Source organism: Pelodiscus sinensis, chromosome 7 (genome assembly GCF_052426305.1).
Source record: "Pelodiscus sinensis isolate ZL-2025 chromosome 7, ASM5242630v1, whole genome shotgun sequence".
Classification (NCBI taxonomy): domain Eukaryota; kingdom Metazoa; phylum Chordata; order Testudines; family Trionychidae; genus Pelodiscus; species Pelodiscus sinensis.
In genome coordinates this window covers 42,953,292-42,978,485 of record NC_143058.1, presented here as the reverse complement: position 1 = coordinate 42,978,485, position 25,194 = coordinate 42,953,292, and the positions used below count along the sequence as shown (strand labels likewise).

At 41.6% G+C, this 25,194-nt stretch overlaps 1 protein-coding gene across 6 annotated transcripts in view; it reads left to right on the top strand.

Annotated features, from left to right (window-relative positions):
• The window catches only part of METTL8 (methyltransferase 8, tRNA N3-cytidine), a 218,229-nt gene extending 194,030 nt beyond the window's left edge, over nucleotides 1-24,199 (top strand). For all 6 annotated transcript variants that reach the window (XM_075933619.2, XM_075933621.2, XM_075933618.2 and 3 more), the window contains 8 exons: nucleotides 2,004-2,095; nucleotides 7,180-7,577; nucleotides 8,314-8,363; nucleotides 15,458-15,521; nucleotides 15,856-15,995; nucleotides 19,439-19,545; nucleotides 19,653-19,718; nucleotides 23,821-24,199. In XM_075933619.2, coding sequence (XP_075789734.2) covers nucleotides 2,004-2,095; nucleotides 7,180-7,577; nucleotides 8,314-8,363; nucleotides 15,458-15,521; nucleotides 15,856-15,995; nucleotides 19,439-19,545; nucleotides 19,653-19,718; nucleotides 23,821-23,984 — 1,081 coding nt within the window. In that variant the 3' untranslated portion in view covers nucleotides 23,985-24,199. The remainder of the gene's footprint in view (nucleotides 1-2,003; nucleotides 2,096-7,179; nucleotides 7,578-8,313; nucleotides 8,364-15,457; nucleotides 15,522-15,855; nucleotides 15,996-19,438; nucleotides 19,546-19,652; nucleotides 19,719-23,820) is intronic.
• Nucleotides 24,200-25,194: the final 995 nt, after the last annotated feature.

The window sequence follows — 25,194 nt, the reverse complement described above, 5'->3', positions numbered from 1 at the left end:
TACTTGACCCTATTTGAAAATCAGTATAGCATGGTTAGTAATATGCTCAAAAAAAGCGTCTGGTGCATTTTAAAGCAGAAGAATTCAGTTCTATTCAAATTTAATTTACAAGATAAAATAAATTTAACCTTTATCGCTAGTATGGATTTGAGATGATTATTATAGCAGTACCCAAAATTTGCTAGGAAGCGAAGAGAAAGATGCTGCTCCCAAAGCTTATAGTTTTCAAACAATCTTAAGAAGAAGTTAAAGTAAACCAGTTAGGTCCCAATACTGCTTATGCTGAAGTAAATGAGTTTTTGCCAGTGACTCTGATGGGATCAGGAGTAGGTCTTTAGGGCATGATCTGAGAGTTACCTTTGAATAGGAATTTCAGGAGTTCAGCACTAGCCTGGGTCGGAGCCTTATTTTGTTCCACTTATTATATGAATTTGTTGTATGATCAAGATGAACAGTTTTACATGGCACAGTAATGTGTTCTGGAACCACAAAGCATTGCAGCATATCTCACCTTTTTAAGAAACTGGTTGGTAGAGCCCTGCAAATCTGTGGATATCTGCTTTAAATCCACAGGTGGATGCAGATATCCATGGCTCATTTTTGCTGATATGGATGCGGATATAAACTTTGTAACTATGCAGGGCTCTACTGATTGGTCTTCCTTCTTCCATTTAGGCTGGATAAGAATTTGTGGATAAAAGTGTTTCCCTGTCTTAGCAATGAATATTTTCCTATTTAATTGAACTTTGGCCCTTCACATGATAAACATTACTAACAAGTGTATTCTTTGGATCAGAAGCTGTGCTAACAGGTCCGCTAAACTGAATCAAGATGCAACTAACATGAGATACAAAATAAATGCATATAAACAGAGTTAACTGACAAGGTGCATGCTAAATCCAGTGAAGAAAACAAAATGCCAGTTATTTTGCCCTATTTGCAGTTGGACATCTATGTTTAATCATTTTACTGATTGAGATTTATGTCACTGGTGATTCATCGTTTTCTGTAACACACAAAAGCTTAGATTTTCAACTCCAACAAGCTCACAGTTTTGAATCTGTGCCAGTCCTGGGAATTTGCTCACATTGCAAAAAATTGAAGTGTGCTTTGGAGACACAGGCATAGTGTGATTTTAGGGCATTGGCTCCAGTATTCATTAACTCCAGTCTGGTTGACATTTACAAGTTATTAATTGGCCAAGAGATCTGAATCTTTATTCCTGTCTGATTGTTCATGCTTGGTTATTAATTGCTTCAAAGCACCATCCTTCTGGATGCTGTATCCATGATTTGTAGTCCATAAGCAAACATAGAAATGGCAAATGTCTTTCATCAAACCATTGAATAATATTTTTGTATTAAATTTTTGTATATGTTTCTAAAATTACAGTTCTGTAGGACATAGTGGGATACCAGATTGTATAACTGTAAACGCACAGAGGAAAAGTTAAGGTGATGCACTTGGGGAGGGAGGTTGGAATGTAATATACAATATATTGCTTCAACTTAATGATTCAGCTTTATGCAAGAACAAAACAACATAGAGAAATGCAAGGTAAGTCGAAAGACTTTTTTAAAAAATTACAAAAATATAAAAAAGCAGCACTATGATTTCCATCATGGCCAGTGTGAGAACAAATCATAGAGTAAAGGGATAGCTACAGAACGTCTCACAGAGAGAGCAACAAAAGACAACATGCCACAGATTCATTCAAATAATCAGCTTGTAGGGTGCTCTGTTAGGCGAGCACTTTATATTAGCTGCCAGTACAGAGGCTGCTGGAACACAGAACAAAGCAAAATAATTAAACTTAAGAACTGTAGGAGTTCCAGGTTGCATCCAGATGAGCTAAAGAATTATCTTGCACTAGAAAGTATTTATATGACCCTGGAACATACAATGTAGTTAATATGTAAGCAGTTCCCACTTCTTCCTCCCCCCCCAAAAAAAGGCTATAGAGAAATCATATTAAAATGTGTTCTGTAACTGTCTTTTTGCAGGGACCACATGCAGTGGACCCAAGAAGAAGAAGAAAGGGCCAGGGAAAAAGCTACAGAGAACTCGTTTGTGCGAGTTGACCCAGAAGATCAAGGTAATTAACCATAATTCCAAAGAATGCTCTCTATTTATTTATATTTTTCCTTGATTAAATCCACCTTTTCATCGTATTTATCTTTGTCTTATTAACCACAATAAACTTGTCCAAAAACATTCACCTTTACTTAGCTATTCAGTTATCCTTTTAAAATATTTTACCTCTCTCCAGGGCAACAGGCCTCAGCCTAATATGATGAAATCTACAAATTATGATTTCCAGAGTTGTGAATCCTCACCTTTACAATGCTTCACATTAACCCCACATTGTTGCTTATACTGTCACCATAGTGAAAAGGAGTGCATTTCCAGTCATTTGGGGTAATGAAACCTTAAGTTCTCATGAAGATTTTCACATTTGTTTTTTGTTTGATTGCAGAGCAGCTTAATGAGCCAGTAGATGTGCATAGTGCTGTCTCCCAGGAGATCTAAGATGGATTTCTGGTCCCAGGTTATGCCCTAGACATTTTGTGCTAGATGTGCTTTAGAGACATAGTGCTCAATCCCTAGGCAGAAAATGTTTTTTCTTATAATTCAGAAGTGACTCATGTGAACTGAGTTGTTTCCTTGTCTGGCTGTAAATTCCCTCTTCAGAAGGATGGTGGATATGGGAAGAAAAGGAATTAAAATTTTCATGGCTTTGCCTTGTCTGTAGAATACCTTCTTACAGAAGTGAAAGCATACATGCACTGGAGGCATTTTCACAGTAGAATTTCTGCTCACAGTTAGATCTCACTGAATTCATATCCCGAATGACTCAGTTACCCACAATTGAAAATCAGCACTTGCCTCCACACGTGCACGTACTGCAGAATTTCTGAGCTACTGGAATGAAGGAGGCGAGTAAGGCAGGTTATACTGCATATTTCAATGAAAAATCAGCAATATAGAATATTGCAGCTCTTTATTCCATGAATAGTGTTCTTTGTAGGAATGGGAAGGAGATCTCCATGTGCAAGAAATGCAGAATCCTCGGTTTGTTCTATTTGGTTTTTGTACATTCCCAGAATTCAGGCATTAAATCTATTGCAGCATTAATCTTGGAGGCTGATAATCTTTCTATTATTAGGAAGATATTCTGAAAACAGTGATTTTGTGTGTATAGGGGTATCAATGGGGATGGCAGGACTTGAACTTCATCAAACTAGACTGTCATTATGAGCCTACACACATTGATACTAGGGATGTTAGATGTCATGTAATTGAATAGTCATGTAACCACATGAAATCTTAGCTGTTACATGGCTATTTGATAGTCCCCGGGAACAGGGTCAGCAGTCAGTGTACTCCTGGACCAACTCCCTGGGAGCCCCCTGCCACCTCACGCTGCTGCCTTTCTATCAGAGGTAACAGCACAGGTGACAGGCAGATTTGGTGATTGTGGGGCGCCTGCTTAAAGCCAGCTCTTCACAGGGTCTAGCTTCCACTCCCCTTCTTCCCCATTGCCTCTGATACAGAGTAGCAATCACCAAAAGCTTATCGGATAGTTGACTACCATAATTTAGTGAAGATAACCCATAAGTTATATTCTTTTTTACAAACCCCGCGTTCTCCTCCTCCCCCCCCCCCCCCCCCGCGCGGGCTGTAGTTGTGCGCAGGTTATATAGAGGGGTTTTTTTTTACTCACCAGCAACTCTCTGGGCAGTGAGCGCTCCCCCGCCCAGAGGCTGGTGGTTCCTAGAGCTACGCAGGAACAGGGCGGGGGGGGTGGGGGGGTGAAGGAGTGCTCTCCCGCCCAACGGCTGTTGGTTCCTGCTCCCCCGCCTCTTCTTGCGGCTGCAGAGGAACCGAGGGATGAGTGCTCCCCCGCCCAGAGGCTGGTGGCTGCGCAGGAACCGGGGAGGCTAATTTCCCCTCCCCCCCACCCCATAAATTAACAAATATACCCCCGGCACAGAAAAATCTCGTATACCTTGCAGGTTATACTCATGCACGGGGTATACAAGATTTTTTTTTTTTTTACTCAAACAGCTAAAACCCACGGGGTATATTCGCTAAATTATGGTAGTGATGCAACTAGTCGCTTCCCCCCGTTCCTCCCTCTATCAGAGAGAGAGCGAGCCCAGTGGGGCTCTTGTACATTGCAAAAGCAGAAGCCCTGCAGGGAGCTCCGCATAGACCTCACGCTCCCTGGGGGGCAGAGGCACCCTTATTGAGTAATCAAATAGTCAATGGAAATCTCATCAACTATTTGATTAGTTAATTAATCTAAATTTAACCTCCCTAATACAGAGGCAGGAAGGGAGGGGAGTGATAAACCTAGGCTTATTGATTAATCTTGTAGTCGACTGCATGTTGACATCCCTAGTTGATACACATGTTGGAGTATGTTTGAATTTTCGTTGCTTTTAACAACTTGGACTGAGGGATTTTTTTCTAACACGTATTTCTTTATAGCATAGTACCCTGAGAACAGGACATGCATTTCCCAGCATGATTAATGGGAGTGACTCTGTACAACTAACTGAAAAATGAACCTATTCAGATGCTTTTGTGTATCCTGCTCTTTTACATTCTTTCCATCCTCTCATTGTTTATCTAAATCCACAAATTCAAAGTTTAAAAGAGAAACGTTATATCTAATATTTTCATCTGTTCATTGAAAACAGAGGAAAATGAGCCCCGGCCGAAAAACTAACTGTATGCACAGGTGGCTAATGTGAAATTCTTACTCCTCATCTAAAGTAAATTATAATGTAGTTAGCACTTGATAGAAATTAATAAGCACTCATTTGTTTATTGCCAAGAAATGTAAGAATCCAAGGAAATTTTTTAAAAATACTGCTCTATTTAAAACTTGAATTAGGTGAGCATTGCCAGTAATGTTGTCTTAAAAACTCCAGATTGGTTCTGTAAGTGGTAGCACATTTTGGCTTATTTCTATTACCAATGAACTAGACTAAAGCTAAGAAGCAGGTATTTTGGTACCTTGGACACTGCAGTAAGAAAAAATGATTTTTTTTCCACACCACTGTAATATCAGTGGTGACAAGCCTCAATACAAGCAGGAAATGCAAAACTGAATGGACTGATACCACCACATGGGGGCATTTGGTTTGTTCATTAGCACGTTCAGCTTTTTCTCAAGCCGGGCTACCAGCAGTAACGCGAGAACATTTTTAGAAGTGAGGGTGATGAGCCCCCTAATGGCTGTCAACCCGCACCCCAGCTTTGATTGGGAGCAAAGCCCCGGGCCAGCAGCAGAGGCCCCCCAGCCTGTGGACTCGAACCAAAATGCCAGCACATGGGGTTGGCAGCAGAGCGCCTGCTGCACAAGGTGGTAGGGGTGGGCAGCACCCCCCATACTTCTAGTTCCTGCACCTATGGCTACAGGCTGTGGCAGCGTAACTGCACTGAAGAGTGTATTTTTAAAAATTAGGCAAAGTAACAAATTTCTTCATGGTCTTAATTTGAGAAGCTCAGTGCACCACTAAACTGTGTGCTTTCCCAGGTTTTGGAAAGTGCTACAATTGGGCAGAATAAAGAGAAGCTAGTAAAAACATGATTCAGGAGATAGACTGACACGTCTTACTTATGAAACTTTCAGGTATTAAGAAAGGAAAGTTAATAATTTCGTTAGATGGGAAACCACATTACTTGACTCTATGCCTGAACCACAAAATTGAACAGTTGCGCAGGAGCACTGTGGGTTGAATTTGATGAGTAATACACTCTTTTCCAATCGAAGTATAAAGAAATTGTTAAATGAACTAATTTAATAATGATGGGTTTTGTCATATTGATAGGAAACTAATTGGCAATGACACAACACAGTGAAGGATGAATTAAAACAAAAAAACCCATAAGACTGACCAGCAAACTAGTGTTAATAATGAACTTGAATGAAAAGGTTTTAATATTAAGCATTGTGCTCCTGTATTAAACAAGCTATCAAATCTAGAAATCTTTCATGGAAGTTAAATGCAAGGGTTTTTAACTGTGTTTTGGTCAGATATTTAGGAAAACTTGTGAATCTAACAAAGATATTTAATTTAAGACTTTTTTGAGCAGGAGACTTGGCTTTGCATTTTTATCATCATGTGGATACAAGTGCAAGACAGACTTTTGAATCCAATACATATTACCTCATTTAACTCTGTACTTACAGTGTAAAACAACTCTGCACTGTTACTAAGCATGAGTGGATCTTGCTCTTTAGTATTGAATTATGCAGATTTCTAGTACAAGGTATTCCTTCAGCCCATTGACATGTCTTACTACCTCTCCTAATCCAAGCACCTGTACTAGTTCCTCTGAGCTTTATTTAACTTTGAAAAGTGGGAGTGATTGTGGGCAATTTTGTTTTAAAATACAAAGGAAAATGACAGGAAAATGTGATACAGCATTAGTGGCCCTGAATTTGTGTTGTTAAATCATGTACTAAATACTACATACATTGACAGAAATCAGAATTCTTGAACGTGAATGGCCAATTTTTAGCAGATCTCTTTAAAAGTTTTACAAAGTAAGCAAGCATTCCTCCTACTCCTGTACATGTTATCATTTTAGGTAGCACATCAAAGGTCTGGTTAAAAGAGTGTGTGCTGCTGTTGACCACATGCAATAATAGTGATTGGTAAATATGGCTTTGAAGGAGTGGATTTGTAATAACATAATAGAGAGAGAATTGCAAACTAATATTTTGCTGCGCATGTATATTTTACAAACCCATTTCGAGATTTCTATATATCCTTCCTTATAGTTGATGTAAATTAATGTATCTCTTATTTATAAAAATGGAAGTTTTAGGAGTTGGTTTATATGAAATACAACTGAGGTAAGCAGGTTATTTTGCATTTTGGTGACATTCTCCTTGGGCATGACTAAACAAAAATAGAATGAATGATGCAGAAAGCATCCTTCAGTCTTTATGCAGGTAAAATCCTTTTTAAAATCCTGTAAGAGTTTCCTTGAAGAAAGACAAAAGAACGGGGTTAGAAGTCTTGATATTTCATTTAAACACCATGTGGAGAGCATCAGATTTCTTAACTTTTATCTCGGCTATTATCTAGTTTAATTTTTAATTGTCATATTGTTTTATTATGTCAGTTAAGTGCCCATCTTCTCTTTTTTTAATTCCAGACAAATATGAAAGAGAAGCTAGTAAATACTGGAATGAATTTTACAAGATTCATAAGAATAATTTTTTCAGGGATCGTAATTGGTTGTTTCTGGAGTTTCCCGAAATTCTTCCAAAAGGAAGAAAAGATCAGATGAATACAGAGGAAAAATTTTGGGACCATGCAAAACTGAATGCTACAAACAATTGCACAAATATGAGCTTTCCTAGAATGTTTGAAGTTGGCAAAGACTATTGCCAGAATAATTTGGTGGATGATTTAACTTCTATACAAGGACTTGCATACAACAAAAACCAAGCAGAACCTGTTGCTGACAACAAACACATTAAGAATTGTGAACAAGAACCTGTGAAGCAAGAATCCTTTCCTGGCAGTGGTGCTACTTACAGAATACTAGAGGTACTTTACTGCAGATATTCAACGCATAATTTACAACGCCAAATGATGGCTTCAAATATAGTGGTTGCTTAGTAATGATCAAGGTAACAGGTATTCAGAGCTCATAACAGTACTTTTGACTTGTACCTGAAATTTTCAGAGGCACCCAAGAAAGATGCCCAGTTCCCATTGAAAGTTGTTGGGAGCTGTGCTCCTAAGCAATGTTCCCTGTAATTTTTTTCCATCCAGTTGCAGAATACATTTTGTTATGTGCACGCATGCAGATGTGCACCATCAAAAGAAAGTCATGCTGTTGGCTGTAGGTGCTCTGGTAATTCGCTGGGTGGCATTTGAATCTCTCCTGGGTGGCTCCCAACCACACAGCTTACAGAGAATGTTGCACCTAATTCCCTTAGGCCTGTCTGAAAATCCCAGTCTAAAATATTTTTTCACTCTAAACCAGTGCTTTGTGACAGAATAGCAAAATTATACAACAAAACTGTACAATTTCCTGTGCAACTGCCTCTGGGAGAAGAATCTTTTCATGGGAGAGATTGTAGAACCAAATCCTGGCCCATGAGAATAGCAGAAGAGTTAGTGCTTCTGAGAGTTGTGGTTTAAGGAGCAACAAAGTAATTTTACTCCTTTTTGCCTCTTTAACAATTGTAAAAGTTTCAGTTAATTTGGGACTAACCCTCTGAGATATAGCCTTTATCTGAAGGCTTAGTGTTCATTTTTGTTTCTGTTTTAATTCCAGGTTGGTTGTGGTGCTGGAAACAGTGCTTTTCCTATTTTGAAAGTTATGTGGTAAGCAATGACAGCCCCACATGCCCAATATTAATGAAAAAAATTAAACTGGTCTTATACTGTGGGAAATGCTGGATTGACAGTGTTGGACACCAGAGCCTTCTAGTGACCCACAGAACAGGGCCAATATGGGCAGTAGCAGTCATACAAGTTGCTCCCCGTGCTTCTGAGCCAGAGCTTCGATTTTAGAAAGGAAGACCTCTGGGCTATGTCTACTACATCCCTTTTTCGTAAAAGGGATGTAAATTAGATGTATCGCAATTGCTAATGAAGCGGGGATTTAAATCTCCCCCGCTTCATTAGCATAAAAATGGCTGCCACTTTTTTTCCCCACACAGAGCTTTGCTGGAAAAAAGCACCAGTCTAGACTCTGATTTTGCGGAAAATAAAGCCTTTTCCGAAAGATCCCTTATTTCAAGAGGGATAAGGGATCTTTCGGAAAAGGCTTTATTTTCCGCAAGATCAGTGTCTAGACTGGTGCTTTTCTCCGGCAAAGCTCCGTGCCGAAAAAAAGCGGCAGCCATTTTTATGCTAATGAAGCGGGGGAGATTTAAATCCCCGCTTCATTAGCAATTGCGATATGTCTAATTTACATCCCTTTTACGAAAAAGGGATGTAGTGTAGACGTAGCCCTGGTGTTGAGGTGGTAGGTGAGTCATCAGGCTCATGCACACCAATGTGTCTGTCACTTGTGGTGTTAGCTTGGGTGTTTACAGCAGTCCAATGGGGACTGGACTGAGATCACCAATACTTGTCATATAGATGACTGAATTGCCATCACATAATATCCAAATTCAGAGGCAATAGAAATGATAGTGAATATTAACCACAGTGGCAAGAAGTTGTGAGTACTGTCTTTGACTCCTTATGTCTAGGGCCCTACCATGTTCATGGTCTACTTTAGTTAATTTCATGGCAATAGGGTATTTAAAATAGTAAATTACAAAATTTCAGGTATTTAAATCTAAAATGTCACCGTGTTGTAATTGTAGAGCTCCTGCCCCAAAAAGGAGCTGTGGGGGGTATTAAGGCCATTGTAGGGGGAGTTGCAGTACTGCTTTTCTTTCTTCTGCACTGCTGTGGGCAGCAGCACTGTTTTCAGAGCTGGGCAGCTGGAGAGTGGAGGCTACTGGCTGGGAGGCCGGTTCTGAAGGCAGAGCCATTACTAGCACCAGCGCAGAGAAAGGATGGCATGGTGTGGTATTGCCACCTTTACTTCTCCACTGCTGCCTGCAGAGCTGGACCCTCAGTCAGCAGCCGCCATTCTCCATCCACTCAGCTCTGAAGGCAGAAGTCAGCATGGCAATACTGTACTGTACCATGCCATCCTTAGGAGCAGCACAGAAGTAAGGATAGCATGGCATGGTATTACCACCCTGGCTGCCACTGTTCCCTGGCTGCCCAGCTCTTAAGGCAGAAGTAAGAGTGGCAATATTGCAACCCTTCCCCCTAAAATAAACTTGTGACCCCCTGCAAGTCCATTTTGGGTCAGGACCCTCAATTTGAGAAACACTGTTCTCCTCCATGAATTATTTATAGTGTAGGTTAAAATCACACCAAATTTCAGAGAGGAGATCAGATTTCATGGTCTTAATGCATTTTTCATGGCTTTGAATTTGATAGGATCTTACTTACGTCACTTCTGAATTTGGCCCATATTATCAATCAAAGTAGCTTGAGTTTTAATGACACAGAGAGACAAATCCCCCAAATCTCCAGTCCATTCCATCCACTTAGCTTTTGTCTTTGGAAGGAAGTGCTGTGAGAGAACGTTCTCCTTCCCGTGCACATGCTTCGCTTTCACTAAAAACAATGTCTGCACGTCGGGGAAGGGATGGACTCTCTTCTGCTTTTATCTCTGAAGCTTGTGTGCAACACACAAATTGTTCTTCTGCAGTAGGGATGTTAGGAAGTGAGTAATTAGATAAATGTGTAGTCAATAGAATTTCTAACAACTACGTGATTAGTCACTAAGTATGTCTACACTACAAAGTTAATTCGAACTAACGAACGTTAGTTCGAATTAACTTTGATAGGCACTACACTAGTGCTCCGCTAGTTCGAACTTAATTCGAACTAGCGGAGCGCTTAGTTCGAACTAGGTAAACCTCATTGTACGAGGACTAAGCCTAGTTCGAACTTACTAGTTCGAATTAAGGGCTGTGTAGCCCCTTAATTCGAACTAGTGGGAGGCTAGCCCTCTCCAGCCTTCCACAAACTTTGGGCAGGGACATCACTCCTACCCCCTGGCTAATACCACTCCATGGACCCAACCTCCATGACTTTATCTCACTTCTCTTTAAACTCTGTTCTAGTTCTAGCCTTCACAGCCTCCTGCAGCAAGGAGTTCCACAGGTGGACTCTTTGCTCTGTGAAGAACAACTTTCTGTTACTAGTTTGAAGCCTGCTACCCATTCCTTTCCTTTGGTGTCCTCTAGTCCTTCTATTATGGGAACGAATGAAGAACTTTTCTTTATGCACCCTCTCCACCCCACTCATGCTTTTATAGACCTCTATCCTATCCCCCCTCAGTCTCCTCTTTTCTAAACTGAAAAGTCCCAGTCTCTTTAGCCTCTCTTCATATGGGACCTGTTCCAAACCTCTGATCATTGTAGTTGCCCTCCCCTCTCCCACCCTCTCTCTTCCCCTCTCCCACCTCTTTTTCCCAGTCTCCCCAAGTTTTGTTCAATAAAGAGAGATTCTGTTTTTGACCACATGTTTTCTTTATTTTGTACATCAGGAAGGGGGGCTAGGGAAGGGTAAGTGGAAGAAGGTGAGGGAGGAATGGGGTACGAGCCCCCAATGGGGAGGACTGGGCTGGCTCTGCGGGCTTCTGGGGGTGGAAGCTCTCCTGCAGCCCCCCAATTGCCCCCTCTCCCCAGATGGCAGCCTGCGGCAAGTGCAGCCGGTCTGATGGCCGAGTGCTGTGATGTGCCCAGTGTGGGCACTCAGGGCACTCCAAGCCAAGACTGCTTTGCAAGCGGGGGCACCCCTGTGAACTGTCTGTCTGGGGTGGGGGCGGGGGGCGGGTCCCTTTAAGCACAGCCCTCGGCTAGCCTGAGACAGCATCTCCACGCTCTAAGTCCTCATCTGATGCCCTGCCGGCACTGCTTCCGGCCATCCTTAACCCCGGTTCAGGGTCCACTTAATGTGGACATGCTAGTTCAAATTAGCAAAATGCTAATTCGAACTAGTTTTTTAGTCTGGATGCGTTAGTTCGAATTAGCTTAGTTCGAATTAACTAATTCGAACTACGTTAGTTTGAATTAGCGCTGTAGTGTAGACATACCCTGAGGGAGGAAGCGCTCAGTTCTGGCTTGCGCTAAGTTTAGGAGCTACCTCCCACTGTGGCTCTGCACTGCACTGCAAGCCGAAAATGAGCTGGGCTTGCTCAGTCCTGGCTCAAGCCAGGTCCAGCAGCCCCTGTCTGCAGGCAGTCCCGGCAGGGAGCCTGGCTGCTTTTGAGCTGGCTCACCCCAGCACTAGCTCCTGTTTCTCCCCACCTTGCCCCCGCTGCCTCTGATACAGAGGCAGCAAGGGGTGGGGGAACCGCGAGTAGTTGAATAGTCGTCTACTTGCTTATATCCATATTCTGTAGACCAGTACTACTAATGTGCACTTTTCTTGTGGACTTCAGTCCATTTCACAAACATTGTTAGCCACTGTATTCCTGTGGCATAAGTAAGCACTGTTGTGTACCTTTCACAGATATGGGAATTGTGATTCAGAGAGATTCAGGGTATGTGTACACAGTAGAGGGAGCAGGCCTCCCAGCCCAGACAGACATACACACACTAGCTCTGCTCTAGTTAGCATGTTAAAAATAACAGTGTGGCCACAGTGGCACAGGTGGTGGCTCAGGCTAGCTGCCTGAATACAAACCAGCAGATACACTGGGTACATACGAGGGTAGCTAGCCCAAGCTGTCACCATGCTCTGTCCTAGTTAGACACACACTGGCTCTTCTCGATCTGCCCACCCACATGGGAAAGCACCATAGTCTAAATGGGGTGCCAAGATCACATAGGAAGTATGTTTCAATGTTAGCAATAGAATCCAGTCTCAAAACCTCAAGGCCTTAACCCTGAAACAATCCTTCTCAGATTATACTGTGAATGGAGTAACCCACATTATCCATGAAAACAGAAAGTAGTGTTGAGGGAGAAAAGACATTATTAGATGTGTATACAGGGAAAAAACTCAATCTGGTGTGTATTATGCAGGTGACATTATTCATACTGCAAAACTTGTTTTAGTTAAGAGTCCTATTATTAATTACTGTTTTTCTCCGTGATCTCAGTTTATAGGCAAATCCTGAACGTGACCAGATAGGTGCATTAGCTATGTAGTATTTGTCATTTAAAACAGGTGCAACTGAAGTCTAGTTGCAGTTAAGAATAGATTGAAGTTAAGAATATGCATTGATTTAATCTTTGAATTGATGGAAACATCCCTTATCTATTAGAAGGCACATCTTATATCTTAAGTACAATTCACACTATATTTGGCAATGTAAAATTGCCTTTTGTCTGCACAAAAGAATAGTAATACAATGTAGAGTCACACAATGCTTGAAAGAAAACCTTCCCCTTTTTGTGAAATATTATTTATTTTTTTAATGATCCAAACTTAACAATAAAAAGGGATGGTTCTTTACACAGTTCTTTTTAACGCACACCAGCAGTAAAATAACTGAACAGACCAGAACTATTCCTGTTGTTTGACAGAGGCTTTTCATGCAGCTTGCTTCCCACTTTCTGAGAAGAGAACAGCTGTTTATACACCTTAGTGAATCAATTGGATAAGCAGCATTAAGTCAGTCAAAAACCCAGCTGCTTCCCCTCAGTCATGCTATGGCAGGGCTGGGCAATAATTTTTGCCCGGGGGCCACTTCAAAAATTTTTGAAGTAGCACCAAGCTACCCCAGAAGGGGGCGGGGCTTAAATGGGAAGGGGTGGGGCTCCCCCACCCCCAGACTATGATTGGTTTGGGGGTGGAGGAGCCCCTTTGCCCCCCCTTCCTTCTAGGAACCCATGCCCTGGAGGAGGCTTGGCACATTCCCCCACACCCAGGCCAACCAGGGCCTGGGGGCGGGAGACCGTGCGAAGCCTCCTCCCGCCCTGCAAGGAGCACGTGGCACTTTGAAGTGCCGCGGGGTCAGCAAAGGAAGCTTCATGCAGCTCCCCTGCCCCCAGATCCTGAGTGGCCTGGGGGCAGGAGAGCACACGAAGCCTCCTCCACTCTTCTCTCCCCTGCCCTGCCCTGCCCTGCAAGCAGCTTCAAAGCACCACGTGCTCCTGGCAGGGCGGGAGGAGGCTTTGCATTTTCCCCCACCCGCAGGCCCTGATTGGAGCACCATGCGTTGCTCGCAGAATGGGGGCAGAGCGGAGAAAGCTTTGGCTGCTCCCCCGCCCCCAGGCCCTAATTGGCTTGGGAGCGGGAGAACAGCAGGGCCTCCGCAAGCCGGATCCACCTGCTTGGTGGGCTGGATGCGGCCCGCAGAGGCCCTTTTGTCCACCCATGTGCTAGGGGCTCCAGGCTCCACAGGACTTTGCTGGATATATCCTGTTTGGGACCTGTAACTCCACTGTTTATGTGAATACATCTCTTTACTATTCACAGAACTGATGAAGATTTTGCTCAGTAGTAGGGTTGCCAGGTGTCCGGTATTGACCCGGACAGTCCGGTATTTTCACCTCCTGTCCGGTAAAAAAAAATTCAGAAAATATCGGACACCTAAAATGTCTGGTATTTTCTGATTTTTTTTTTTTTTCCCTGCCAGGAGGCGAAAATACCAGGCACCTGGCAACCTTATGACACACTCAGCAACCGGGCCCAGCCTCCGGACCTCCAGCCCCCGGACCTCCACCCCCTACCCCACTTCCCTGGTTCCGCAGGGACTTGTCTTGTGGCTGAAACAGAAAAATGTAATGGCTGCCAGCAAAAAAAAGCCTCCTCTTAAAGGGGCCATGCTGATTTTTTTATTTTTTAAGTTTTTAAGTTTTTGCTTAACTGCTGTTGGGATCCCTTTTTTTTCCTCTCAACAACTTTGGTCTCCCCCTTTTTTTTCTCAATTTTTTTCCCAGTTTTTTTTTTTTTTTGGCCGGGGGGGGGGGGGGGGGGATCAGTATTTTTGGTTAAACCATCTGGCAACCCTACTCAGTAGCGAGATCAGCATGGGTTGCTTTTGGTCCAAGAGGGTTCTCCTGCTGAGCCCCTTTAGAGATATGGTCTGCTGGTCTGGGTATATTGCTGGACACATTTTTTCTTTGGTGAGACTCCCTTTCCAAAATCTCCAGCACTTTAGGAGAGAGGGATTTTCTGAAGGCTAATCCTGTTCCTTAATCAGGAAGTCTGCTGCTCATCTTGCCTTCACTTATGTTGATTGCTGAAGAGTTGAAAAAATCTTACGCTGGGTTCCTGACATCTGATGATTTGATATGAGGGAAGTTTGCAACTGGTTTTTCAGTGAATATGAGGGGAAGGGAAACTAGCACTACAGGAAACCAACTTGCGTTTTGATGAAAAAGGCCTAGGGACAGGGTAATGGAAGGAAACAATCAAAACCACAAAATCTGATCACAACCAGCACAAGTGGCACCTGGAAATCCAAATGTATTCAGAACAGTTAATAACTGTTAAATAATTTCCTCAGTTGATGCTGAAATAAATATTTTTCAGGTTGTAATTAAATTATATGCATAGGCCAGTGTTGGAAAATCTCTGAATAGAGTTTCAGAAAGGCACAAAACAACTGTAGAGTGAAATTGTGACCCATTATCTTATTTAATGCAATGCAACCTGGGCATTGTCACAAGTATTTGATGGCTGTATATGTGACTCCATCCAGTGGTGTCTTCCTTCTCTTCCTTTTCACTTCCACTTTCCTCCTTGCTTGGTGTCTCCCCTCCCAAATCCTACCCCATAAAGTCTTGGCAAAAATGCCTGCAGCTCTGGCCTGTTTGCTTAGTGCTAGACAATATAAGGCTTGTTGCTGAGACCAGTGAAATGGATTTTGATCAAACCCATGGAGATTCCCAAAGAGTGATTAGTATAATAGCAATGATTTAATTGGTGTTTGTTTTGTTTCATAGCAATACTCCTGGGGCCTTTCTGTACTGCTGTGATTTTGCGTCAGAAGCAGTGGAGCTAGTAAAGGTATTTCAAGTGTTCATTTTAGAAAGCGCGGTTTGCCCCATGAACCTGTAATTCAGAAGGCTGCAAGGAGGCCATTTTTGTGAAATGGAGCACAATGGCTTTGACAACTTTGAACTGGATTTTTTTATACTTCAGAGAACAAAGACCTTCTCTGTTAAGAGAGGAATGAATGCTGCCAGTGGGCCTATCTCAGGCTGAACAAGATCCCAGAACAGAATCAGCTTTGTGAAATGTTTTACAAAACTGAATAATCAAAAAAACGTTTCTTGGGTCATGCTAAATGGACTAACTACTACTGTGCTCTCTATGTTTCTCTTAATCTTTATCATTACAGTCACACTTGTCCTATAATTCAGCCTGGTGTTCTGCCTTTGTTCATGATGTGTGTGATGATGCCTTACCCTACCCTTTTCCAGATGAGATTCTGGATGTCATTCTCCTTGTCTTTGTGCTCTCTGCCATTCATCCTGACAGGTAAATGAAGACTAAAGGGCAAAGCAAATGTGTTAAAGCTCTTTTATCACTTGTGGTTTTCAAGAATATCAAAGTGAGATGATGAATCTTGAATTTATTATTTAGCAAGCTACATTATGTATAATACAGGACATTTTAAATGCCACTTTCCTCTTTTCAGAATCTGAAAGAGAAGCTGGTCAAACTACTTCATTAGTGAGCTTCCTGTCATCATAAAAATGAAATGAACCTCTTTTTACAAGACACATACCTATTAAAAGTGACAGTGCTTCAAGAAGTTACAAATTCTGAAACAGCCATATAGTCTTCCAGAGAGGAATTATTCTTGGTGATCAAAAACAAATATCCCAGGCTACTGATTCATTTAGTTGCACACAACTGCATACATATTGACCTCATATGAAGATTACTTAGAATATCTTTCTTATTTGGATTAGGCCATTTAATTAATTTCCATGCACTATATTGGGTTGGGAGCTATTATATTTATTACTGGAGCAATTCTCAATATCTAATGAAGCAAGTAACAGTGACAAATTTTGAAAGAATATTCTTTCCCATGTATACTATTCTTGCTTTCTACTCAACTCCTCCTTTAACCAGACTGTACAAAAAGGTAATGCATATTGTCCATATACTAGTAAGTGTGTTGTTTCAAGAACTGCATTAAAAATGATCATCCATGCTCAGCAAATATTACAACAGTACTCACCTGAATCATCTGAGAACTGTTTTCTTGCCTGAATGGCTGAGGAGTTATTAATCATTAGCTTTTGCAGAAAGACAATCTTTCCCAGAAAGCATATCTCTCCTTCCTGTTTGTGCAAAGATGAGCATATGAGTCATGTGCAGAAGAGTGTTTTGCTAAACCTGTATGTAGATTCCAAACATAAATCAAAGAGTAGATTGAAATCTGTGTAAGTGCAGCAATGCAGGATACCAGGCAAAATATATTTTTATCACACCTTTTGTCCATGGAAGCAATGATAAAATGTTCACAAACAAAATTTCTGAAGATGTTTTTCCCTTAAGAGTATAATTCCTTCCCTCCCCCCACCTTCCAGATTAGCTAATGAAGGCTGATATGGGCATTTATATCTGTATATGCATATAGATTTCTGTGTGTAGATTCCTATGCAGTATAACCCAATTGCCAAAAGTTAAAGTACTAAAAGATACTTGCTTCATTACAGTATCCCCTAGAAATAAAGTGGTTGCATAAAAACCTGTCATCTATACCTTTGTTGCTTTTTATAACAGTAGTCTAACAGCTTGAAATATAAGAAATGACAAGGAAAACCAATAGAATGATAATGCAGTGTCTGAAATAAAGATACTTGGGTCCCTGGGAAATGTAAGTTGCTCAGATGTATACATTCTCATTCAGCTTCTTTGTTACTTGATGGTATATTGATTTTGTGAGCTACCGTGTTTTCATTTTGACAGTTGCTATTCTTTTTCTTTATAAAGCTACACTTTTCTGCTAGTAGCCCCCTTTTGAAATTATGGTGTTCTCAAAAACAAGATCATTTGCAAGCCATTAACTTTTCTGCATGCCACGTGGTGGTTATACTGGGCCAAATTTTCAAAGGGTTCCTATTTCACATGTGTGTAGAATGTCAATGTCCCCATGTCAGTGCACAGAATGCACATTTTCATATGCACAATTTGTAACTCTGTGCCCACCTACCAGTTCTGAGGAGTCTCATGCTCTTTTGTACAGGTAGCTGCTCATTTTTTGGTTGGGCAGAAACGTGCAAATTTTGTGTGTGAACCAAACAGAGGCCCTTAAAATGTTTGTCTTCCTCTGTTTCTTAATTTTAGCACAGGATTTCCTTTGAAAGTGCATGTTTTCCTTATTGTACAGTTTCTCTTGGCTCATAATTCTCCTTTTCTGCTGAGTTAGGGCCTGAGCCTTCACCCTCAAAGTCATTAAGATCAAGACTGGGTTTCTGCTCTTTTGCTAAAATGTGCTTTTACAGCTAGCCTGAAGCAAAGGCCAGTGTTTGAGCTAGAGGAGCCCAGAAGGCACCCCTGGGAGGTGAAGTGCCTCTATATTCACACCTTGAGTTTGAGGATGACATATTTTACAACAGCTCTTTTCAGGGTATAGCATACTCACTCTTCCTCCACTTATCACCCAGATAGACCCACTGGCTGGCTAATAGGAGGAACAGAGCTACAGCTTCTACACGACCCATCCACTTGCTTGTGGGATGGAGGGGAGTGTCAGGCATGCAGCTGCTGCCCTGCTCCCATGCCAGGAGCTATAATGAGAGAGTCTTTTGTAGCTCTATTGGGTAACTTGACCTTCTGTAGAATTAAAAAAAAACCTTAAAAAAAAGAGTGGTCCTGTAGTACCTTAGAGACTAAAAAAAGAATACAGATAGTATCCTATAGGAGTAAATTTCTTCTGTACAGCTGTGGAATACTAGTGCACAGTTGAGCCCTAAATGGTGAGTGTTTTACATTTTAATCTGAGGTTTTCAATTTTAAACTCTTGTTAGGTTGCACATCAGATTACACACAGTCCTTTTATAAGACGCACATAAATAAGGTGGTCCTAACAGGATAACATGTGGGAAAAAAACAAGTTATACTGGCCAAAGAAAGGGGAGATGGAACAAAGAACCTTTTCAGAAGTGTGCCATTTAATCCTACAGTAAATGCAAATAGTTTGAGTGATCTTTGATAAGGTAGATTAATTCTAGACATGGCTCAGATCTACCAAAATTTCAGGACTTCAGAGGATGCTAAACTTTTCCGCTCCCTGCTTCCTGCCAGTATCTTCAGACTGGTTTCTCTTACCAAATTTCCCTTTATTGACAGATCTCAATCTCTTCCTTCTGTTCTCCTAGCATAGGTGCTCACAGGCTACTGTTGTGTGTGCAGTATAAATACCTAGATGGATAACTGGATTAGAGAGAGGGAGCTGCTTCTCTGACTCCTACTCCTGAGTTTTTCATCTTCCTGCCAAGAGAGACAGTTCAACCCACCCCATCTTGGCAGGTAGCCCAACCCACCCTGTCTTGGCGGGTAACTGGCTGTTCACTCAGCTGTATGCCATGCAATTACCTGCTGCTTTACCTGCAACTCACTGTAGGTCCAGGCTTCCTCTGATGATGGGGGATTGGAACTCAAGAATCTTATTTTAATCCATCCTTGGTATTTTGCTAAAAAGGAGTAAAAGACTCGTTGCCTCTCCCTGTATTTTATATTATTTAGTGAAAGTTCATTTTGCATTTTTGTCCTTTTACATCTTTGTAAACATTTTTTGTTCTTCCTACTGAAGCTGTTTGTTAGTGTCTGGAATTTTTACATGATTGAAGATAGACACCCTCCCCCCCTCCCAAAAAAACCCCCCAAAACTCTACATGTTGGACCTAGTGGATAGAGAAAAGCAATGTTTGGATTTACATCCATTTCACATTTTATTTTTTAAGGATGCAAACAGTTGTAAATAGATTGGCCAAATTATTGAAACCTGGAGGAATGTTGTTATTTCGAGACTATGGAAGGTATGATACATCGCAGCTTCGTTTCAAAAAAGGTATTTCATAAGAGACTTTTTTTGTTTTGTTTCTAGAATTTATTTTTCACTTTGCATATTTTTAAGGGAACAGCACAGACTTTCTATTCACAATTATTATCTTTTAGGTCACTGTTTGTCAGAGAATTTTTATGTACGAGGAGACGGAACCAGAGTTTATTTCTTTACAGAAGGTATGAATAGCTGTAAAATCAAAGTTCAGTTTTATAGTAAAGTTCTGAATGCCTCTTTAGATGACATGGGCTACAAAGCCTCTTAAAAAGCCATGTAAGTCATTTTCATAGCCCTTTAACTCTCTGTTTTTCAAAAATGTGAAACTCATTTTTGTGGAAGCTCTTTTCTTTTACAGCAGATACTTTCATTCCCTTCCTCAGCTGTGTCATTGAAACTGAAATTATTATATTTCGGTTATTTTAATTAAACTGTAGTTTGAGTGCCTCTTTACCCTATGGGTGCGCCTAGACTGGCAAGATTTTGTGCAAAAGCAGCTGCTTTTGCGCAAAAACTTGCCAGCTGTCTGCACTGGCCACTTAAATTTGTGCAAGAGCACTGACTTTGTAATGTACAAAATCAGTGCTTCTTGCACAAATACTTTCCCGCTCCTGCTCAGGGATAAGCCCTCTTGCACAAAAATACGTGCACAAGAGGGCCAGTGTAGACAGGCACCTTAATTTTTTGCGCAAGAAAGCCCTATGGCTAAAATGGCCATCGGAGCTTTCTTGCGCAAAATTGCATCTATACTGGCCACGGATGCTTTTGCGCAAAAAGGAACAGTGAGCACACTAGCTTGAATGATTCAACTTGAGGTGGTCTCCTTGTTCAACCCCACAGCACAGATATTTATTTATACTGAAAACAATAAGTTTATTACCAGCAATCAAGATTTAAGAGGTAGTGAGTAAGAATAATGGAAACAGATGGTTATATAAAACAAAATCATAATACAGTGCACAGAGACTGAAGTTAACAGGCTAATCTTCAGTCTGTGTCTCTCTCAACCAAATGTCCTTTGCGCTGTGTCAGCCAAACTTGGTTGTGATCCATTTTCTTGAATGCATTTGCACTGCCTGATGACCTCCTACATGTAGAATAAAAGGTGTCTTCCTTGCCTTCACCTGATATACCCTTAAGTTTATTGCTTGTACCTCAGGCCAGTCCCTACTGTAGGTTATTCTCTGGTGTGCTGCCTTCTTGCTGACTTCACATATCCCCTCTGACTTGGTAGGTAAATGACTTTCTGTTGAGTTAACATATAATGTTTAATTTGCATACAGACTGATAGAGGCAGAATAAACATCCTTTGTCTGACATAATCCTATGTGTCAACTGCCTTAATACTGACTGAAGGGCCATATTTTTAGTATACACACAAAACTCCTTACTCAGCATTTGTATGTAACTTGCATAATGATATTAATGACCCGGCTTCACATGATATTCTTTAGCGAACCAGAATGTACATACCAGAATTGGGATATTCCTGTAACTCCCTTGTCAGTTGGCACTGAGGGTTTTTTGGGGTCACAACCTTCTACCTACTTCTAATAGCAGCTGCAGTGTTACACAGGTATAATTCTGAGTTGCATAGTGGTAGCTCCTGATTAATGAGGGCATAAGATTCAAAATCAGATTTCTTGAAGAAATGCCATTATGCAGCTAAACAGTCACTCTTAGAAGCTGGTTGTGTTCCCATGACCAATACTTAGAGCAGTCTGGGTATGTGGATGTTCTCCCTCCAGCAGGTTTTACTGCATTTTGAGTCCATTGAAGAGTCTCTCCTCTAATACTTAAAGATCCTTCCTACTGTGAATGATACATTTTAAATATCTTTTATGCTTGAAGTAAAGATGTTGGGCCACATAATGGACTGGAGAGAATGTGCTGGTGCTCCACTCCTGGCAGCTCCTGACTGTCGCTGGCAGGCACCTATTGCTTGAGAAGAATGTCCCACAGCTCTGATTATGGATGATTGTTAGCCTCTTGGAGCTGTTAGCAACCAGGAAAACCTGGCACAGGAAGACAGGCCCTATACCAGCAGCAAGGGTTTGGGGAACCTAAAGGGAAGTTTTATGCTGCTTCTGCCTCCTTGGCCCTCACTGTATTCAGTTCAACTGGAGCCAAAGATCTGGCCTGACATCTGTGTAATATGAGACTGGGGATCAGAGTAGGAGGAATTAAGATTTTAGCAGTGGGGGCAGAGAGAATTTGTAACATGCCATGAGATCTCTTGATCATTACAGAAAATGGGGAGAGCTTATTGGGATAAATTCAGGCATAGTCTGTACAGCTTCTGAAATCTGGTTGCTATTGTGAAATTGTATTATTAAAACCTGCTCTGCCTATTTGTATATGGATCCACCATTACTGACAGATCCTGTAGCCGGTACACATGAGAGAGCAAAACTGGGGAATATTTAATGTTAATGATGGCACTTAGACCACACAGGGGTTATTCTAGGTTTAGTTGCATCCATAGAAAACCAGTTTTAGCTTCCCCTTGAAAGTGGCAGCAGTGAAAAGTTACCTGAAGGACAGAACAGAGGAAGCTGTGGAGTGGGTAGAATACCAAGCCACACAGGAACAGAGAGGTCCAGATAGGGAAAGAGAGCATGAGACAGGAGGGATCAAGGTCACCCAGCACATAGCAGCTTCCTGGGGGCATTCCTACTTCTATGAATCATAGAATAATAGGACTGGAAGGGACCTCAAGAGGTCATTGAGTCCAGCCCCCCGCCCTCAAGACAGGACCAAGCTCCGTCTACACCATCCCTGACAGATGTCTATCTAACCTGTTCTTAAATATCTCCAGAGAGGGAGATTCCACCACCTCCCTTGGCAATTTATTCCAATATTTGACCACCCTGACAGTTAGGAATTTTTTCCTAATGTCCAATCTAAACCTCCCCTGCTGCACTTTAAGCCCATTGCTCCTTGTCCTGTCCTCAGAAACCAAGAGGAACAAATTTTCTCCTTCCTCCTTGTGACACCCTTTTAGATATTTGAAAACCGCTATCATGTCCCCCCTTAATCTTCTTTTTTCCAAACTAAACAAGCCCAGTTCATGAAGCCTGGCTTCATAGGTCGTGTTCTCTAAACCTTTAATCATTCTTGTCGCTCTTCTCTGTACCCTTTCCAATTTCTCCACATCTTTCTTGAAATGTGGTGCCCAGAACTGGACACAGTACTCCAGCAGAGGCCTAACTAGTGCAGAGTAGAGCGGCAGAATGACTTCACGAGTTTTGCTTACAACACACCTGTTGATACAACCTAGAATCATATTTGCTTTTTTTGCAACAGCATCACACTGTTGACTCATATTCAACTTGTGATCCACTATGACCCCTAGATCCCTTTCCGCCATGCTCCTTACTAGACAGTCGCTTCCCATCTTGTATGTATGGAACTGATTGTTCTTTCCTAAGTGGAGCACTTTGCATTTCTCTTTATTAAACCTCATCCTGTTTACCTCTGACCATTTGTCTAACTTGCTAAGGTCATTTTGAATTATGTCCCTATCCTCCAAAGAAGTCGCAACCCCACCCAGTTTGGTATCATCTGCAAACTTAATAAGCGTACTCTCTATCCCAATATCTACATCATTGAACTCATATGGTCCTAAAAACTGGTCAACCCAATGGACTCTAATCCCAGTGCAAAGAATGCCCTGTAGTGGGAAGGAAATTAATGCAGGGTATGTGGTGTTTGCTGTTTTGTATGGGCTGTACTCTCTTGTAATCTATGTTAAGTATAAAGGAGTGTTAATGTATTAGATTCTGTCCCATATAATTAACAGGGTAGGGTGCTAGGCAGCATATCTGTGCTGTGGGGCTTCATGTAACCTGTACCTCACTGCTTGTGGCATGTAGTAACATGCCTCGGCAAAAAGCCTTTCCTTGCTATTGGAGCCTTTCATGGCAGTGGGGCTTTTCTTTGCTGTCTCCCTGCTGTCAAACTCAAATGTGGTGCTGAAAGTTTTTGGTTGTAGTGTAGACATACCCAGAATGATCAAAATGTCATATATTTGCCTTCCTTGAATCCAGTGTAATTTAGATCTCTGATGAAAGGTTGATATAAACTATGAGAAATCAGTGATGCCACAAAGGTGGTCTCTTTTACAGAAGGATTTCTCGTAGGCTGTTTTTGGGCTAGCAGATGACAAAGCAGAGCTGATTCCTGCTCAGATGAATTATATGTATTCAATCCATAAATTCTTTAATTGGCTGTTTCAGTTTGTTTTTTTAATTATAGTAATTCTACTTCTTATTTGTGGAACAGATGAGGTCCACAACATGTTTACCCAGGCTGGGTTAATTGAAGTGCAGAATCTAGTTGATCGAAGATTACAAGTCAACAGGAAGAAAAAAGTGAAAATGCAGCGAGTTTGGATACAAAGCAAGTTCCAAAAACCATTTCAACAACCTCAAAATAGCCACCAATAGGCAAATTAATAGCTAAATATATAGTATTCCCAGAGACCAAAAGAAGTACATGCACCTATATTTCCTGTGATAACTGCTGAAAAGTCGGGGAAATGTTGAATCAAAAGCATTTTCTTACTGTTTTATTAAATGTATTTTTTTGGTAAGAAGTGATGTGGAAAAATGTCTCCTATCCTTGCTTGTATAAATAATAAAAATGGCTGTGCTCTAACCTATTCACATCTCAGTGACCTCTCGTTATTTGGTTTCTGTAATCAAAACATATTATTAAAATAGGACCAGTCAACTTGCTGCTGTAACTTCCATAATTTGTTAAAAGAGTTTTAGACTGATATGGAGTTGTTAGATGGTTTGAGCACAGCAATGTCAGTTCTCGTAGTTATTGCTGCTCCGACCCTTCTTGCAGGGCCCCAGCGCCTGGGCTCCATTGCAAACTCAAACCCAAACATCTACATTGCAAGGAGCCTGACTCAGCTAACTTGGGCTAATCCCAAATGTTTTATTGCAATGTCTGACATACTCTGAGAAATCCCCTACAACCATGGCTCTCAACATTTCCAAATGATTTGCCTTGCATACCCCTAAGTTTCCCCTCACTTAAAAACTGCTTGCTTACAAAATCAGACACAAAAATACAACAGTGACAGTAAAGTATTATTGAAAAAATTGCTTACTTTCCCTCTTTTTCCCATGTAATTATAAATTAATTGAAATACAAATATTGTACTTACATGTAAGTGTATATTATATAAAGTAGTATAACAGGACATAATATGAAATATGTGTACTAGCTTCATTAGTGCTTTTTATGTAACTTGTAAAACTAGACAAATATCTAGATGAATTGATGTACCCCTGGAAGACCACTGGATACCTCCAGGGGTACATGTTCCCCTGGTTGAAAGGCTCTGCACCATCACCTTTGTGCATTTCACAAGTGTACAGGCAGTCCCCGTCTTACGCGGATCCGACTTATGTCGGATCCGCACTTACGAACGGGGCTTTCTCGCCCCGGAGCTCACAGGCAGCGGTCAGCCACCTTGACCTCCGGGGCGAGAAAAGCTGCTCCCGGTGCCCCTGGTCTGCTGGGGACCGTCTCCAGCAGACCAGGGGCACCGGGAGCAAAGCGGGTCCCCCGCCAGAGCAAAGCCTCAGAGGCGAGGCACCCCGCCGCTGCGGCTTTGCTCCCCGTGTCCCTGGTCTGCTGGGG